We start from the raw sequence: 19,492 nt of genomic DNA, 5'->3' as shown, positions 1-19,492 counted from the left end.
ACCGGGAACATATCGGCGTCTTCTAGAAAAAACAAGCGCAAACCAAGGAATCTGGTAGTACTTGCCACCACCTGCCGATGACGATATGACGCACAGCACCATCTTAATCACCGTACTCGTCTCATTAAATCTTAATCATCTCCGGGTCGCTGTCATGTTGGAACTTAGAACCTTCAGGATTGACCAAGGAAAAGTAGAAGAAAAACACCTGATCGTGAGAGACTTTGACGCCGGGTTCCAGACTAAGAGCAACTCCGACGGGCCGACCCAAACGAACGGCTTTTTTGTCCGTTTGGGTCAGCCGCTAGCCCGCCGTCCGCTCTTTTAGTTTTAGGTCGGCAGTACGCCCAACGGGCCGATTCATTTCATGACCGTGCGCGTTTTAGATTATGCCAGCGGCCGTGCCGCCGCCCTGATTTTGGCGCTCCAGCGCGCGGGAAAGGTTCGCGCGCGCCGCGGCCGACGCTCGTTATAAGAAGGCGCTCCCTCCACACTCTGTACGCCGCCCACTCGTCTCGCCCCATCTCACTAGTCTCGCCGCCTCTGCGTCACCATGTCGATGCGCCGCCTTGGCGTTTCGGATTTTCGCGGAGTCCGCGAGCGCCGCTCCGGCGGCTTCTCCTTCGAGATCTGGTTTCGCGAGAAACGCCTCATCCTCAGCACCTTCGACACCGTAGATGAGGCGGCCCTCGCGCACGACGCGGCGGCGTGGCGCCTCCTGAGGCCTAGTCGGGATATGAATTTTCCCGACGTGTCGAGCCAGCGGGCGCAGGATCTCGCGCCTCTCCCGCGGCTTTTCACCGACGAGGATCGTCGTGTCCACCGGAGGCGGCAGCGTCGCCTCGCCATCGCCGAGATGGACGTGAAAGCCATGGTGGTGTGGCGCGAACGCTTCCCGCAGGACATCGTCGACGAGCGCCAGTTCTACAAGCAAAGGAGGTTCGAGAGGGACGCGAGGAGGACAGAGCGAGCTGCCTATCGGGAGGACAAGCGTTCGCGGAAGCAGGCCGCTCAATTGAAATTGAAGTTACGAGAAACGTCGGGTTGGGACTCTGAAGACGAGCAGCATGCTGACGCCTACATTCAGACGTCGAAGGAGGACATTACCGAGTCGGAGTCGGAAAGCGACGAGTAGTTGGTCTTTTCTTTTATCTGTGTACGCTAAAACTATCTTTTTATCGGAGAAAATGGCCGCGTCAGCGACGAAGCAGGCGGACGAGGGTGTGCTGTTTGATGCGAAGAGGCCAATCCAATGTGCCACCGACGGGCCCAGTGAGGAAAGAGGGCGAGCGCGCGCGTCCGTCTTATGTCCGCACCGACGCAAATCCGGCTCAAAATGGGACTGAGAATGGGTCGGCAGGCGGACGAAAGCGGACGCGCGTCCGTTTAGGTCGGCGCGTTGTGCCGACTTTTCTGTCTGCGCCGACTCAAACGGACGGCCGCGGGAGAAATGAGTCGCCCCATTGAAGTTGCTGTAAGATATGTAGAGTGTTTAACAAAAAATACCACAATTGGGGTCGTCGTCCCACAGAACTACCACTTTTTAAAAAGTGGTCGAAAACTACCAAAAATTCTTAATTTTATGACTAAAAATTACCACTTTCAGGCAATAGACAGTTTAAACGATTTAAACATGTTGACCGTTCAGTTGACCGTTATTACAGGTGGGACCCACACGTCATTCTTCTTCCTCCTCTCTCTATCTTTCTTTGGCATTTTCACAAACAGCTTCTGTGCATGGGAGGGAACGAGGTCAAACTCTGGTGATGCGCCCGCCGGGGAGACGCCCCTGCTGCACGATGTGGTCGCCAGCTCCTTGCTGCCCGGCGAGGCGTCCTCCGCGTCGTCGTCGTCCTGGTTGCCGCCGAAGGCCGGCTCTCCCTCCCCCGGAATCAGGACTACCGTCGCGGCGAGCCCTTGCTGCCGGAAGCTAGTCTGTCGGGGCTGGCGGCGAGCAGGTTGAGCAGCTCGTCGCCGACCAGATCCGCTGCCTCGCGTCCGCCGCCTCGCCGGAATTCCCTTTGGTCGCCCCTCATCTCCTCCTCCCGTCGCTGGTGCCTAGCGCCGTCGCCCGCTCGTCTTGGTGCGCGAGACGGCCCATGCCCCTGCGACTAGAGAGCTACCGCGTGTGGGCACTGGGCGGCGGCGGCAAGTCAGCGGAGTCGCGTCCTTGGCAGCCGGTTCGGGCGCGTCCGCTACAGGCAGGTGGCGCGCCTGCTTCTTGGGGCCTTGGGCGCGTCCGTGACAGAGGCGGGAGCCGGCGTCGGACCCCGGGAGTCCGCCGGCGGCGAGATGGGGGGACGGGTCCGGCGGCGAGATGGGGCACGGGTCCGGCGGCGTCGATCTGCAGCACGGGTGGGGGTGGGAGGTGGGAGGCGACGGCTGCGGGTGGGCCAGTCTCCCTGGCATTGACTTTTCAGCCACATTAGCCCTGATGGGTGGGCCGGTTTTGTCAGTTTTCTGTTTAAATCGTCTAAAACGATCATCAAATGAAACTGATAGTTTTTAGGGACAAATTAAGAAATTTTCGGTAGTTTTCGGTCAAAATTTTCAAAGTGGTAGTTCTGTGGGACAAAAACCCCCCTAAAATGATAGTTTTTTGTCAAACACTCAAGATATGTACTGAGGCTCGGGCCACCCAACTGTCGAGTTCGATGCCGCCCAAGAGCGACACTCGTAGTCGTAGGTGAAGCCGTGGGCGACGGCCCCTGACTTTTCCAGCATGCTATATTAGCCCGTGGCAAAACCTGCAGAAAAAGAGTCCACTATCAGGAAACGAATAAATGTGGATTATTGTTATGTTACGGATAGAGCGGTACTGTTTGGTGGCGACTTTTGGTGTGGATGGGATGGCCTCGCAGAGATGCTGTCGAGTGCCTTCTGGAAAGAAAGGAAAACGATGGAAAAGCTGCTGACACGACTCAATCAAGTTCTTGAGGTTATTGGTGATTCTCAGTAGTACTTGCAGTTGCAGCGCTGCACATCCTTCTTCTTTTTTCTTGAAACGGAGGCAAAAAAAATTATCTCGTATATTAAATACGGAGAGAAGAGTTTGTTACAACACACACCCAGATTACGACATGGCAATTATTCTCGCAATAAAAAAGACCCTAACTTCTTTGCCCAATTGGTGATCCAAAGGTTTGCCTCGTCGACGATGGTGTTGAGCAAAGGTGGTGGAGCTGCGCTCTTATGCCGGAACACTTTGCGTTTCTCTCATTCCAAATGACCCGCGACACAAGCATGGTGATCAAGGCCTTTGCTTTTCGGTTGGTGGTGCCCACGCCGTTCGTGCTAGCCCACCATGCCTCGACTGTGTCGAACGAGCTCCATGCGGACGTGCCCATGTCATGGATGAGAATTTCTGAATAACCAAACTCCAAAGCCTCGGCATGAAGCAACACCTGGAGAATAGATAGGTTCCACATTCTTGCACTCCCCTGCATAAGGGGCAAGGGCCACAATTTGGCCAACTTCGCTTAGCCAGTCTGTTGGCAGTCCAAATCCTATCTTGCAGCGCGAGCCAAGCAAAAAACTTGACCTCGATGGGGCCCAAGCCTTCCAAACCATTTGGTTCTTGGGGGAGAGGACCAAGCCCAAAAACTGTGCCCTGTAAGCAGAGGATGTGGAGTAATGCCTAGAGTCCTGGTGCTTCCATATTATGTCATCCTCGGCAAGCTCATCAAGATGCACCTCATGCAAAAGCATCCAAAGGGTGAAAAATTGTCTAACATGTACAGTGGAAACAACCGCAGGCGGCCTGATTTTGAGGATCCATGTGTTTTCCTTGAGGGCCTCCCGTACCTTCCAATGTTTCCGCGAGGGAAGACTCATAAATGAGCGGAGCAATGTCCTTGGGCTTGCGTCCAAGAAGCCCAGGGGATTCCCAGAAGGGTCCCCATTCCCGGCCGTGATTGTGGTACAGGCGTAGAAAAAGTTGAGATCTTCCTCACCACACGGGTTCCCTCTCCCAACCCACAATTTTGTTGGCTCCTTCCACTCATGCCAAGGCCACCGCAATCTCAAAGTCCGCGTGAACTTGTTGGCTTGAGGACCCCCCAGCCCACCATAAGCAAGCGGACGATTGATAATGTCCCGATTGACCTTGCATTTTGCCCGGTTGTCTTATCCGACCCGGACCACAGGAAGGCCCTCTCAAGCTTGTCGATGTTTTGAAGGATGGTGGGTTGTATGACAAGCGGGGTGATGGAGTAGATCACTTGGGAAGCGAGCACCGACTTGACAAGAGCCGCGCGCCCAATGGTGGTGATGTTTTGGCCCTCATATGTTGTCAATTTGTTTGCCACCTTATCCACAAGGATTGTAGGTCAACAAGCTTTAGCTTCCACACAGAGAGTGGTAGGCCAAAATATCGCAGCCGAAAGGAGGCCCTAACAGCCGGCAACCCTTGGGTGATGCGCCTCAAGTCAAGGTTACCGCATCGAATGGGAACCATTGAGCTCTTATGGAAGTCGGTGCATAGACCGATGACATCCCCCAAACCTCTCAGAATAGTCGCAAGTTGTCCACATCACTTTTGATCGGAGCTACAAACACAACTGCGTCATCTGCATAGAGGGAGGTACGCACCATGACCCCTCTCCCACGGGTCTTAGGAAGCAGGCCCTTTCTTGTCGCCACGTCAAGGATTCGTTGCAGAGGGTCCATAGCTATGAAAAACAAGAGTGGAGAAATGGGGTCCCCTTGCCGCAACCCCTGGCCGTGCTTGATGGGTGCACCAGGTACCCAATTCAAGAGGATCCTTGAAGATTAGGAATATAGGAGAGCCCCGATCCACTCTCGAAGTTTGCTTCGGAAACCTCGCCTCCGAAGGAGGTCAAGCAAATACTCCCATTTGACAAAGTCAAAGGCCTTGCGAATGTCCAACTTGAATAGGAGAGAGGGAGTCTTGCTATTATGAAGGCTTCGTGCGACACATCCTAACCTATTGAGTCCTAGGGCGTGTTTGGTTGTTGTAGCTATTTATGTCTACATTGCATTTGAGTTGAGCCTGGTCGAGGAAAAATAGACAAAAAATCAACATCTACATATTGTTTGGTTGCCTACATAATATCTAGCCCGCGCGGGGCGAAATGAAAGGTAGAATGTTTGGTTGCCCACTTGTTTAGGCAGAAACACAAGCCATCGTGTTTGATTACATGCAACACATGTTGTCTGGTAACCTCCTCGTCGAGGTGGAGAGGTTACCAGAACACTAGGCATGTAAAACAAACCAAAGACACACAATGTCATAGTGGACGCACGACAGATGCCAAAGGATGGCTAAAGAGAGGGACATGCTCGAGGGCCCCGGTGGGCTCCAGAGGCGAGGTCGGCATGAGCGAGCGAGGGACGCAAGACATACCCAGGTTCGGGGCTCTCCGGAGAGATAAAACACCTAGTCCTACCGAGTGTGGTTTATATGTGGATGCTACAAGCTTGCTCCTAGAGCTATTTTGGGGAGGAAGGAAGACAGGCCCAAGCATAGGCTGCTCCTTCTCCTTGTGTGTGTATTCTACTAGATCTCTCTCTCCCAAGTGTTCGCCCGTGTACATGGAGGGCTCCTGGGGGTTTTATAGGTCAACCCCCAGGGTTACAATGGTAAAGTTACATGGGCGCGGGGCCGGGATCTCAGCGTCTGGGAAGCCGGTGCTGGGGCCCACCGGGTACCAGGATGCGCCGGGTTCTCCGGGCGCGGGCCCTGTGCGCCAGGGGGCACTGTTTTTCCATCTTGTCATGCGTCACGGAGTGGTTGAGCCGGCTCGGCTACAGTGGCGCGTCGCCTAGTCGCCATCGGCTTGCGTCAGCGGGATGAGGGATGCACTGTAGCCATGCCGGCCCTGGTCAGCGAAGTAGGTGGGCCACTGTTGCCACGCTCCTGCCGATCAGCGGGGTTGGTGGGCCACTGTAGCCATGCTCATCTCTTCATGGGGACTTGCACCGTCATACGCCCCGGATGGGACGGGAGATGACCCGTGGCCGGGTTGAGGGGCACACCGTAGCTGGTGTTTACTTGTTGGAGAAGTCTTGGCTTGTCGGGACCAGCCAACATGTGCCAGCAGGCCTGGCCATGCCACGGTCTTGACCGGGTTGAGGAACTTGGTTGGGTTGAGGATCTTGGCTGGGTTGAGGAACCTGGCCAAGTACGAGCCGGATTGAGGGGCGATGTTGGCCCTGATGTTTTTGAAAAGGATCCGGGTTCCGTTGCCTGCCCGGGGTTTGTCCTCCCGACAGTAGTCCCCAAAGCTGTGAAGGCTCGCCGGCTTCAAGCAGGGGGCCTTCGCAGTTTCACCCCCTGAGGAGGCGGCAGATGTTGATGAAGATTGTGACCGCCGGGTCCGGCAACACCCACTGTGTGCCGGCTTCCGGAAGCTGGATTGCGGCATCCCGACATGGGCGGGAAACCGAAGAGTCCACCGAATCTTGAAGGGGAAGGGACGCGACCCCTTGGTTTCGGCGCGGGCTCCATGTGGCGAATAGTAGCTGAAGAGGACCTGACAGTCCATGCGCATGACGGGACGCAACAGCGGGCTGGGCCCCGCCACTCCGCGCCCTTGGCCCCCGCACGGCAATTTAATGTGGCGGCCGTGGACGGTTGCCCTTCTTGACGCAGTTAATTCGCGCGTGGATCGTGCCAACACATTGCGAGGAAGTGGAAAGGGCGGGCGCAACAGATCCCACTTCCCCACGTTCTCACCGCAATTATAAATTGGGGGGAGGGGGCGGCGGAAATCATTCACGCACGCGCCCCTACCTCCTTCTTCTTGTTGTTGCTTTTGAGCACATCGGACGCCGCAACGCCCTGCTGCTCACGAGCGAAGCACTGCCGCCGCTCTGCAGCGCCCAGCAGCCGCTCCTACTCCTCTCCTTAGCCGACGCGCCTTGCACCCACGCCGAGCATCGTGGATGGCACCGCCGAAAGGTTCGTGGGAGGGATCGAACATCATCGACGATGATATTCAGTATCTTCGCGACACCCGACGCCTACCGGTGGCGGCGGAGGTGGCCGCATGCGCGCCCGGAGGGGAGGTGGAGCCACAGCCGCAGGACGGTCAGCACGTGGTTTTCTATAGTCACTTCAAGCGTGGGCTCGACCTTCCTGCGAGCGCCTTCTTTCGTGACTTCCTCTCCTTCTTCGGGCTGCAGCCGCACAACCTAAGCGCCAACACCGTGCTGCAGCTCTCGGGCTTCGTCACCCTTTGCGAGGGGTATCTGGGGTGTTGGGGAATGTAGTAATTCAAAAAATTTCCTACGATCACGCAAGATCTATCTAGGAGAAGCATAGCAGCTAGCGGGGAGAGTGTGTCCACGTACCCTCGTAGATCGAAAGCGGAAGCATTTAGTAACGCGGTTGATGTAGTCAAACTTCTTCACGATCCAACCAATCCAAGTACCGAACGTACGACACCTCCGTGTTGAGCACATGTTCAGCACGATGACGTCCCTCGAGCTCTTGATCCAGTTGAGGATGAGGGAGAGTTCCGTCAGCACGACGGCGTGGCGACGGTGATGATGAAGTTACCGGCGCAGGGCTTCGCCTAATCACTACGACGATATGACCGAGGTGTTAAACTGTAGAGGGGGGCACCGCACACGGCTAAGAGATTGTCTGTTGTTCTTCGAGGTGCCCCCTGGCCACGTATATAAAGGAGGGAGAGGAGGAGGCCGGCGGCCAGGAGGGGCACGCCATAGGGGGCGTCCAACTAGGATTCCCAATCCTAGTTGGACTCCCCTTCCTTTCTCCAAGAGGGGGAGATAGGGAAGGAGGAGGAGACGGAGAAGTAAAGAGGGGGGCGCCGCCCCCTCCATAGTCCAATTCGGACTTGCCATGGGGGGGCACCTGTGACGCCCCCGATTTGACCGTACACTAATCATGCACGCAAATGTGTACGATCAAGATCAGGGACTCACGGGAAGATATCACAACACAACTCTACAACATAAATAAGTCATACAAGCATCATAATACAAGCCAGGGGCCTCGAGGGCTCGAATACAATTGCTCGATCATAGACGAGTCAGCGGAAGCAACAATATCTGAGGACAGACATAAGTTAAACAAGTTTGCCATAAGAAGGCTAGCACAGAAGTAGCAACGATCGAAAAGGCAAGGCCTCCTGCCTGGGACCTCCTAACTACTCCTCGAAGCCGAACTCCACGTAGAATCATCCTCGGGGTCTCTAGCTCCTGGACTCCAGCATCTGGTTGCGGCAACCAGGTAGAAAGGAAAGGGGGAAAAGAGGAAGGAAAGCAACCGTGAGTACTCATCCAAAGTACTCGCAAGCAAGGAGCTACACTACATATGCATGGGTATATGTGTAAAGGGGCATATTAGTGGACTGAACTGCAGAATGCCAGAATAAGAGGGGGATAGCTAGTCCCGTCGAAGACTACGCTTCTGGCCATCTCCATCTTGCAGCATGTAGAAGAGAGTAGATTGAAGTCCTCCAAGTAGCGTCGCATAGCATAATCCTACCCGGCGATCCCCTCCTCGTCACCCTGTTAGAGAGCGATCATCGGGTTATATCTAGCACTTGGAAGGGTGTGTTTTATTAAGTATCCAGTTCTAGTTGTCATAAGGTCAAGGTACAACTCGGGGTCGTCCTTTTACCGAGGGACACGGCTATTCGAATAGATAAACTTCCCTCCAGGGGTGCACCACATAACCCAACACGCTCGATCCCATTTGGCCGGACACACTTTCCTGGGTCATGCCCGACCTCGTAAGATCAAAACGTCGCAGCCCCACCTAGGCTCAACAGAGAGGTCAACACGCCGGTCTAAATCCTATGCGCGCAGGGGTCTGGGCCCATCGCCCATTGCACACCTGCACGTTGCGTACGCGGCCGGAAGCAGACCTAGCCTAGCAGGCGTTCCAGTCCAATCCGGCGCGCGCCGCTCCGTCGCTGACGTCAAGAAGAGCTTCGGCTGATACCACGACGCCGGGATACCCATAACTACTCCCGCGTAGATGGTTAGTGCATATAGACCAAATGGCCAGACTCAGATCAAATACCCAGAACTCGTTAAGCGTGTTATTTGAAGTAACCGCGGACGCCGACCAGGGCCAGGCCCACCTCTCTCTTGGGTGGTCTCAACCTGCCCTGTCGCTCCGCCACAAAGTAACAGTCGGGGGCCGTCAGGAACCCAGGCCCACCTCTACCGGGAAGGAGCCACCTGTCCTTTCAGCCCGCTCATCAAAATCACTTGCGGGTACTCAACGAGCCGACCCGACTTTAGTCACCACATGTGTCATGTATATAAAGTATATAGTATATACCCGTGATCACCTCCCAAAGTGATCACGGCCCAGTAGTATAGCATGGCAGACGGACAAGAGTGTAGGGCCACTGATGGAACACTAGCATCCTATACTAAGCAGTAGGATAGCAGTTAAGGGTAACAACTGTAGCAACAATGACAGGCTATGCATCAGGATAGGATTAACGGAAAGCAGTAACATGCTACACTACTCTAATGTAAGCAGTATAAAAAAGAATAGGCGATATCTGGTGATCAAGGGGGGGGGGCTTGCCTGGTTGCTCTGGCAAGTAGGAGGGGTCGTCAACTCCGTAGTCGAACTGGGCAGCAGCAGCGTCGGTCTCTTAGTCTACCGGAGAGAAGAGGGGGGGGGGAAGAAACAGTAAATACAATGCAAACATAAGCATGACGATGCGTGACATGACAATGAGCGATGCAGTGGGCGCCCGGGCGTGCGCCCGTGGCCTCCCAGTGGGGCGTCGGCCACCACGACGGATCTGAGCGGGGCGGCGCAGGCTGGAGGTGGGGGCGTGACCGGGCTGGTGCGGGGCCGCACGGCGATGCGGTGGCGGCACGACGCGGACGCGCGGCGAGCGGCACCGGTAGCGGAGCAGCAGCAGCGGGGCTACACAGTGGAGGGAGAGCGGCGACAGGGGGCTGCCAAGACGTGGCCATGACAGGAGAGCACGGGAGGCGTCGGGGCGTGGCCAGTGACATGCAGGGGGAGGCCGGTGCGCGAACCGGGCGCGGGGAGTGAGAGGCGACGGTGCGGGGCGAGGCCATGGCGAGCGCGGCCCCAGAGCGAGGCAGGGCGCGGGAGCGGCGTCGTAGCACGCGACGAGCGGCAACGGCGCGAGGCGGCGGCGAGGCCACGGCTGGGTAGCGCGGCCGCAGATGCGATGCGGGGCGACGGCGCAGGGCAGAGAGGGGAAGAGGGGCCTCACGGCGCGGTGCAGGGATCGCGGCAATGGTGCTCGTGGTGGGGGACGGGGACGACGGCGTCGACGTAGACGGGGAGGAAGACCGGCGATGGCGGCCTCCGGCGAGGTAGCGATCCGGGCGGCGTCGGTGGCGAGCGCCGAGGCGCAGTCGTGCTCGGCACGGCGAGGGGCGTCGTCAAGGGAGAGGGGATGGGGGCGCGAGGCAGAGGGCAGGGGCCGGCGAGGCGGCTCCGGGCGAGGGCGGGGGCGATTGCGTCAGGGGCGGGGCGTGCGCCCGATCCAGATCCCGCGGGGAGGGGAGAAAGGGATCGTGGGAGGGGGGGCGACTGGGTAGTGGGGACGAGTGGGGAGGGAACCTGCTAGGGTTCCGGTCACCCAGGGGGTTAAGGGAGCGATGGGGGGCGGCTGGGCCTGTGGGCTGGTGGGGTGGATGCCCAGTTGGGCCAAACGGCCGAAAGGGAGGGGGGAAGGCCCGGGGTTTTCTTTCTTTCCTTTTTCTTTGTTTTCTTTTTATTTATCCTTTTCGATTTATTATAGTTTCTATTTATTTTAGTTTTAATAAAATATAAAAGTGGCACCTAACTTAGTGTTACAAATTGTGCCTTTGCCACTATTAATTTAGCTCTTCAAAATAAAATGGTTTGTAATAGTTTATTCTTTTTAAAAGCATTTAAGTAATTGTTTAGCCCCTGTTTTAATTAATTTCTTACATCTAAACATTTTATCAAAATGTGGTTTCTCCACCACAATCACCCATGATTTATTTTCTAAATTTTGAACAATTTAGTTTTCAGTTTTTAGTTTAGTTTTCTTTATTTGAAAACTTTTATTGTTTGCCTATATTTTTAATTTTAACTTGAATCGTTTTTGAACTAACTCGAGTTTATCAACAGTAACCGAGGTGACGTGGCACCATTAGCAGAGGTTTACTGTAGCTTGATTATCCGGGCGTCACAATTCTCCTCCACTACAAGAAATCTCATCCCGAGATTTAAGAGGGAAGTAAAGGGGGAATGTTCGGGTTACGAAATTCTAGGGAGTGTTCTTGGTCTTGGTTGTTCTTCTCGAAGAGGTTGATCCATTACATTGATGTCTTCATTCTGGTGTTTCAGGTCATCATGATAAAGTTGTCGTCCTTTCTTCGGGAACTCCATCGTACTTACGACAGAGTAAGGGGGTATTCTGGAAGAACGGACCTCTGCAAGGTTTACTATCTGGTCAATATCATCGGGGAAGGTGGCGGAAAGTAACTCTCGAACTAAATCTTAAGAAAAGCCGAGAGCAAGTAAGAAAGTACCATGAGAAGTTTCAAACGGGTAGGCAATCGTTCGAAGCCTGAAACAAAGTGTGAAAGGGGTTCAAAGCAATCGGAATAAGTATTATGTCTGATGCCAGTATAGATCAGTAGGACGGTGGTCCGTGAATTACATACGAGGCCACGCGCGATGAATAAATTTGGGAACAGGGGGTGCACAGGAGAGTCAGGTTTCGATCCTGTGGAACTGTGGGTTATGGGCCCACCAGGTGGGTTAAAAGTAGGAAGGGCGGTGACATCTTGCACGATCATGATAGCAAGGCATGTCAGAGGGTAGCCTGTCAGTTATATGTCAGCAACATCGTCGGTACCAAGGGCGAGGGACGAAGATAACCATTTTCCTGCTCGTTGAAACGAGGCGGACCATTAGGCAAAGTTCTCGTCCATCGGTGGTTACCGAAATGTCACCAACAATAGTAACAGGGTCTTACTGACAGAGTTGTACACCGAGGTGTTTACATAAGCAGGAGAATATTACTGCTTAGATCATATAGATCACCAGAAAGGTTAAACCAAACAATGGAAAGGAAAATATGATTATCAGATTAAACAGAAGAATGGAAAGGAAAATGTGTTTAAACACATATTTCAAGGGTATATCCTTCCCAAGGACAAGCAGAGCATGATATCCATGACATGATATAATGTAGAAAACTCTTTAGGTACGGGAGAGAATTTTCATGACATTACCCATACAGCGGTGTTTGGATAATTGCGCAGGAAAAATTTAGCATTGTGCTTCAAATGTTCCCGCTGAAAATCGGAGTACCATAGACATGCTTTGAGATAGCATTGACATGGTCAACATGTGAAGATCAGAATTTGGAAACAAAAAGGATCCATCAGGAACAACTTATAGAATAAGTCTTACAATTTCCTCATGGAAGAATAGCTAATCTTGCTAAAAAGGAAAACTTATAACAATAGGTCCTCCGGCCAGGTGTGTTAGGCATGACATCACCTTACCGGGTCATAAATAGACCAATGTTACAACTCTTGGAAATATGTTCCAACCATCATATCTGACCGAGATTCAGATCTGATTGGTGTCAGGATACCTCAGACTCAGGATGTCTGAGAAGAAAAGTGCAACACAAATTGATGGGATGACATTGTAAGATTCTCGGGAAATGAACTATGAAAGAAAGTTCCAAAACCAGAGTTCATCATTAAACCAAAGAGAGGGTTAGGAGGTGGCTGATGGACTCAGCGACATTCCATTGAGATTTCCAAAAGATGGATTTCCACAACCATGTGAACAAGGAGATAACATTAGCTAGATCGAATTACTTAATGATGTATGATCGAGGAAAACATACACAGTTAAACATTGGTTGAAATGTGCACCTGAAATATGGGCTAGGTAGCACGATCAATGTTCGAATGATGATTCATTAAGCCATAGACGTAGAATGAAACTATAGACCAATAACTTCAAAGCAATAGGGTTTTTCGAAGTTTAGAATTTACACGTCACAGACCATTTGTCGGTATTTCGTTTAGAAACAACACGGGGACCAAGAAAGAATGGTGATGGTGAGAAGTATCACTGTACCAAGAATTCTTAAGAGGTGGAGTAATGCTCACGACATTCTTGACATCAAAGATGGTAATACTCCACGGTAGAACATAACATAGGTTGGATAGCATGGAAATCAAGATACAACACAAAATATGAACAAGTTTGTGTTGAGGGGAGGCAAGAATGTTGTCGATGATAACACAATTCATCGAGGGGCAAGGATGGTATTTCTCATCCTGAATTTCGACACACAACTTGGAAGAAGTCAAATTGTTGACAATGATCACGACAAATTTGTCGAGAGGTTTTCAAGAAGATGTAATTGATCAATGATGACATCAAGACAAAGGAACGATGAAAGCGAAAGGTTATTGGAACCACGGGTAGGACACAAACTCGAAATCAAGTTTGCTATTCAAGGAGAATTGATATGACGAGGAAGATCGACGCAAGATTAGCTCACTGTCGAAATTTGTGCGCTGGGAAGGTCCAGGTAGCACAGTTAAAATCGGCACGATAATGACATAGCCGAGCAGGCTAGGAATGACTAGAAGGATTATTAAACTCGTAAGCCACAAAAAATTACTTAGAGTTATTGAATCGGAGTGCAGAATTGATTCACTTATCGGTGTCTTTGAGGGGTTCTAACAACTCAGAACCTGTTGGAAAAATGGAATCGGCAAGAATATTAGTTGATGAAGAACTCATAAGAAGTTATGCAGTTCCGTGATAATCTCGAGATACCAGGGGGTAATACTCGACGACAGATCAAGGTAAAGGTTGGACTAGGGTATTGCCCTGCATAAGACAAGTGCTCAAACTTGCATGAGAAACGGAATCAAGGAGAAACATGGTCGGAACCACGTCCACGGATACCAGATGAACTTATTACAAGGGGATAATTATTTTAAGAGAAGCTTTTAATGATAAGATCTACATCGTGTCCATGGGCATGAACACAAAGTTCAAGGTCGACTCCCACTTCTTCAATGTATAACCTTCCATTCACCTCTCACTTTCGAAGAAGTTGTAGTGTTGAAATTTTACCTAGCAAAATACCAGAAGAGTATGACTCATGAAAAAACTTTCGAGTTCACACATATTAAGGAAGGCATAGGTTCAACCCGTCTGGGTATCGTGGAAACATATACCACAAGCTTCAATAGTAAATACCACCAGCTTGAAAACAAAGCATGGTTGAGAAAACAGAGGATACAATTTAGCAAGGGCTTTATATATCCGTGGAAAGGCTCACAAGGATATAGAATATGAAGGACATTGTCGGATAAAATCCAACAAAGGATCTGGTAGTCCATAAAGGATCTGATGTGAGTATCGGCACAAAACCAGAGCAAGAAACAATGCAAAGACATTGAATTATAGAAACAACTGACTAACTCAGAGCTCAATTGCAAAGGAATTGTGATTTCCAAATCAAGGGATCATAAGCAAACACTCTGATTAAGGATGGATAAGTTGAATAGCCTTAGGGGTACAATCGACGACAATTTGATTGGTCGAGAACCAACTCATGTTTAATATGACATCTGAGCCGGAAGGATGAATTCTAGGCTCTGATTGAGGATTGCGAGCATTCGCAACAAACTGAATCAACGGATTCAAAATGATAATGACAAGAGATGCCAATAAGATTACGAGACTTAAGATTAATCATAATGCAAGTAAGCAAGAATTTCAAGAGCAAAAGGGCTCCTGAGGATTTTCGGAAGATCGAATGGTATTTTGAGCACTTTTGTGAAATACTTGAATCAACTGGGGATGAGCGGATACTCGATAAGTGCGAGAATTATCTGTAGGGGTATTCAGGTGACAAAGAACAGCAAGGTAGTAAGCTCAAAGGATTCTCGGAACAACAGAGAGAATTTCGGGGTATCTTGTAATAACAAGATCAACTGGGAAACATTGTATGAATGGTGAGTATACGTGGTTATCCATAGGAGTTAATCGATGAAAGGGAATTGCAAAGCGATGAACACCAGTTCTCGGGTTATCAGCGGAGAGTATCTTCAGGGTCTTCACGTGTAGTAGACGATCATCAGTAATAAGGGGCTCTCCGTGTGAAAGTGATAATGAGATCCTAATGTTAGATTTAGCAAAACTCACTTAACCCGAATAGAAGAGAGATCAGAATCCCAGAGTATAGACAAGGAGTAAAAGATCCTAATACCACCCAATGGCGACGTGGGCCCGTAAGACACACAGCCATGTTAGTAAAAGTTTTTGCAATGTCTAGACTCGACTTCGGCCAAAGAGTTGGAAAGGGGGATTCCTACAGGCAGTTGGCTCTGATACCAACTTGTGACGCCCCTGATTTGACCGTACACTAATCATGCACGCAAATGTGTACGATCAAGATCAGGGACTCACGGGAAGATATCACAACACAACTCTACAACATAAATAAGTCATACAAGCATCATAATACAATTGCTCGATCATAGACGAGTCAGCGGAAGCAACAATATCTGAGTACAGACATAAGTTAAACAAGTTTGCCTTAAGAAGGCTAGCACAAAAGTAGCAACGATCGAAAGGCAAGGCCTCCTGCCTGGGACCTCCTAACTACTCCTCGAAGCCGAACTCCACGTAGAATCATCCTCGGGGTCTCTAGCTCCTGGACTCCAGCATCTGGTTGCGGCAACCAGGTAGAAAGGAAAGGGGGAAAAGAGGAAGGAAAGCAACCGTGAGTACTCATCCAAAGTACTCGCAAGCAAGGAGCTACACTACATATGCATGGGTATATGTGTAAAGGGGCATATTAGTGGACTGAACTGCAGAATGCCAGAATAAGAGGGGGATAGCTAGTCCTATCGAAGACTACGCTTCTGGCCATCTCCATCTTGCAGCATGTAGAAGAGAGTAGATTGAAGTCCTCCAAGTAGCGTCGCATAGCATAATCCTACCCGGCGATCCCCTCCTTGTCACCCTGTTAGAGAGCGATCACCGGGTTATATCTGGCACTTGGAAGGGTGTGTTTTATTAAGTATCCAGTTCTAGTTGTCATAAGGTCAAGGTACAACTCCGGGTCGTCATTTTACCGAGGGACATGGCTATTCGAATAGATAAACTTCCCTCCAGGGATGCACCACATAACCCAACACGCTCGATCCCATTTGGCCGGACACACTTTCCTGGGTCATGCCCGGCCTCGTAAGATCAACACGTCGCAGCCCCACCTAGGCTCAACAGAGAGGTCAACACGCCGGTCTAATCCTATGCGCGCAGGGGTCTGGGCCCATCGCCCATTGCACACCTGCACGTTGCGTACGCGGCCGGAAGCAGACCTAGCCTAGCAGGCGTTCCAGTCCAATCCGGCGCGCGCCGCTCCGTCGCTGACGTCAAGAAGAGCTTCGGCTGATACCACGATGCCGGGATACCCATAACTACTCCTGCGTAGATGGTTAGTGCGTATAGACTAAATGGCCAGACTCAGATCAAATACCCAGAACTCGTTAAGCGTGTTATTTGAAGTAACCGCGGACGCCGACCAGGGCCAGGCCCACCTCTCTCCTGGGTGGTCTCAACCTGCCCTGTCGCTCCGCCACAAAGTAACAGCCGGGGGCCGTCAGGAACCCAGGCCCACCTCTACAGGGAAGGAGCCACCTGTCCTTTCAGCCCCCTCATCAAAATCACTTGCGGGTACTCAACGAGCCGAACCGACTTTAGTCACCACATGTGTCATGTATATAAAGTATATAGTATATACCCGTGATCACCTCCCAAAGTGATCACGGCCCAGTAGTATAGCATGGCAGACGGACAAGAGTGTAGGGCCACTGATGGAACACTAGCATCCTATACTAAGCAGTAGGATAGCAGTTAAGGGTAACAACTGTAGCAACAATGACAGGCTATGCATCAGGATAGGATTAACGGAAAGCAGTAACATGCTACACTACTCTAATGCAAGCAGTATAGAGAAGAATAGGCGATATCTGGTGATCAAGGGGGGGCTTGCCTGGTTGCTCTGGCAAGTAGGAGGGGTCGTCAACTCCGTAGTCGAACTGGGCAGCAACAGCGTCGGTCTCGTAGTCTATCGGAGAGAAGAGGGGGGGGAGAAACAGTAAATACAATGCAAACATAAGCATGACGATGCGTGACATGACAATGAGCGGTGCCAGGTGTGCCCTGACGCGGAAGTAGGTGGTACCGGCGAAGGGGGGGAACATCCGGGAAAGTATTCCCGATGTTTCGCATTTTCGGACAGATGAAACGGAGGGGGAAAGTTGCGAGTTCGATATGCTAGGGATGTGTGGCGGACGAACGGGCTGCGTATCCGGATTCGTCTCGTCGTTCTGAGCAACTTTCATGTACAAAGTATTTTCATCCGAGGTACGGTTTATTTTATATTAATTTTCAAAGTTTAAAAGCATTTTTAGAATTAACAGAATTAATTTAATTCGAAACTGGATTTATGACATCAGCATGACGTCATGCTGACGTCAGCAGTCAACAGGGGTTGACTGGTCAACCTGACCAGTGGGTCCCACTAGTCAGTGACACATTTTAATTAAACTTATTAATTAACCTAATCAGGATTAATTAGGGGTGGGCCCCACTGTCATTGACTACTTAATTAGCTAATTAGGTTAATTAGGTAACTAATGTTTAATTAGTTGTTTAGATTAATTAATAAAAATTAATTAAGTTAATTATTATTATTATTTATATTTTTTAATTCTTTTTTCATTCATTTAATTTTTTTAACATTCTGGGCGTGGGCCCCGTTTGGAAGTGGCCCAGAGGGGCCTATCGGGCGCGGGTACTAGCGGGCAGTGGGCGCCCGGGCGTGCGCCCGTGGCCTCCCAGTGGGGCGTCGGCCACCACGACGGATCTGAGCGGGGCGGCGCAGGCTGGAGGTGGGGGCGCGACCGGGCCGGTGCGGGGCCGCACGACGATGCGGTGGCGGCACGACGCGGACGCGCGACGAGCGGCACCGGTAGCGGAGCAGCAGCAGCGGGCTACACAGCGGAGGGAGAGCGGCGGCAGGGGGCTGCCAAGACGCGGCCATGGCAGGAGAGCACGGGAGGCGTCGGGGCGTGGCCAGTGACGTGCAGGGGGAGGCCGGTGCACGAACCGGGCGCGGGGAGTGAGAGGCGACGGTGCGGGGCGAGGCCATGGCGAGCGCGGCCCCGGAGCGAGGCAGGGCGCGGGAGCGGCGTCGTAGCACGCGACGAGCGGCAACGGCGCGAGGCGGCGGCGAGGCCACGGCTGGGTAGCGCGGCCGCAGATGCGATGCGGGGCGACGGCGCAGGGCAGAGAGGGGAAGAGGGGGCTCACTGCGCGGTGCAGGGATCGGGGCAATGGTGCTCGTGGTGGGGGACAGGGACGACGGCGTCGACGTAGACGGGGAGGAAGACCGGCGATGGCGGCCTCCGGCAAGGTAGCGATCCGGGCGGCGGCGGTGGCGAGCGCCGAGGCGCAGTCGTGCTCGGCACGGCGAGGGGCGTCGTCAAGGGAGAGGGGACGGGGGCGCGAGGCAGAGGGCAGGGGCCGGCGAGGCGGCTCCGGGCGAGGGCGGGGGCGACTGCGTCAGGGGCGGGGCGTGCGCCCGATCCAGATCCCGCGGGGAGGGGAGAAAGGGATCGTGGGAGGGGGGGCGACTGGGTAGTGGGGACGAGTGGGGTGGGAACCTGCTAGGGTTCCGGTCACCCAGGGGGTTAAGGGAGCGATGGGGCGCGGCTGGGCTTGTGGGCTGGTGGGGTGGATGCCCAGTTGGGCCAAACGGCCGAAGGGGAGGGGGGAAGGCCCGGGGTTTTCTTTCTTTCCTTTTTCTTTGTTATCTTTTTATTTATCCTTTTCGATTTATTATAGTTTCTATTTATTTTAGTTTTAATAAAATATAAAAGTGGCACCTAACTTAGTGTTACAAATTGTGCCTTTGCCACTATTAATTTAGCTCTTCAAAATAAAATGGTTTGTAATAGTTTATTCTTTTTAAAAGCATTTAAGTAATTGTTTAGCCCCTGTTTTAATTAATTTCTTGCATCTAAACATTTTATCAAAATGTGGTTTCTCCACCACAATCACCCATGATTTATTTTCTAAATTTTGAACAATTTAGTTTTCAGTTTTTAGTTTAGTTTTCTTTATTTGAAAACTTTTATTGTTTGCCTATATTTTAAATTTTAATTTGAATCGTTTTTGAACTAACTCGAGTTTATCAACAGTAACCGAGGTGACGTGGCACCATTAGCAGAGGTTTACTGTAGCTTGATTATCCGGGCGTCACAGCACCCTTGCGGCCCTCCTCTCCTTTCCACTAACTCATGAAGACTCACTACTTCCCGGGGGGTGGGGGGGTGGGGGTTCCGGTAACCTCCCGGCACTACGAAAAATACCCGAATCACTCCGGAACCATTTCGGTGTCCGAATATAACCTTCCAATATATCAATCTTTACCTCTCGACTATTTCAAGACTCCTCGTCATG

At 51.8% G+C, this 19,492-nt stretch overlaps 1 protein-coding gene across 1 annotated transcript; it reads left to right on the top strand.

Annotated features, from left to right (window-relative positions):
- Positions 1-553: 553 nt before the first annotated feature.
- Positions 554-1,135, top strand: LOC109741915 (uncharacterized). The gene has a single exon (XM_020301003.1). It carries the CDS (start codon positions 554-556, stop codon positions 1,133-1,135), a length of 582 nt encoding a protein of 193 aa, XP_020156592.1.
- Positions 1,136-19,492: the final 18,357 nt, after the last annotated feature.

The sequence above is a fragment of the Aegilops tauschii genome, chromosome 4 (genome assembly GCF_002575655.3).
Source record: "Aegilops tauschii subsp. strangulata cultivar AL8/78 chromosome 4, Aet v6.0, whole genome shotgun sequence".
In the NCBI taxonomy this organism is placed as follows: domain Eukaryota; kingdom Viridiplantae; phylum Streptophyta; class Magnoliopsida; order Poales; family Poaceae; genus Aegilops; species Aegilops tauschii.
Note: the sequence above shows the minus strand (reverse complement) of the source record. Positions and strands in the feature narration are given on the sequence as shown.

Excerpts from the sequence above, each read along its gene's own strand:
- LOC109741915 (XM_020301003.1), top strand. The coding sequence starts at position 554 with ATGTCGATGCGCCGCCTTGGCGTTTCGGATTTTCGCGGAGTCCGCGAG.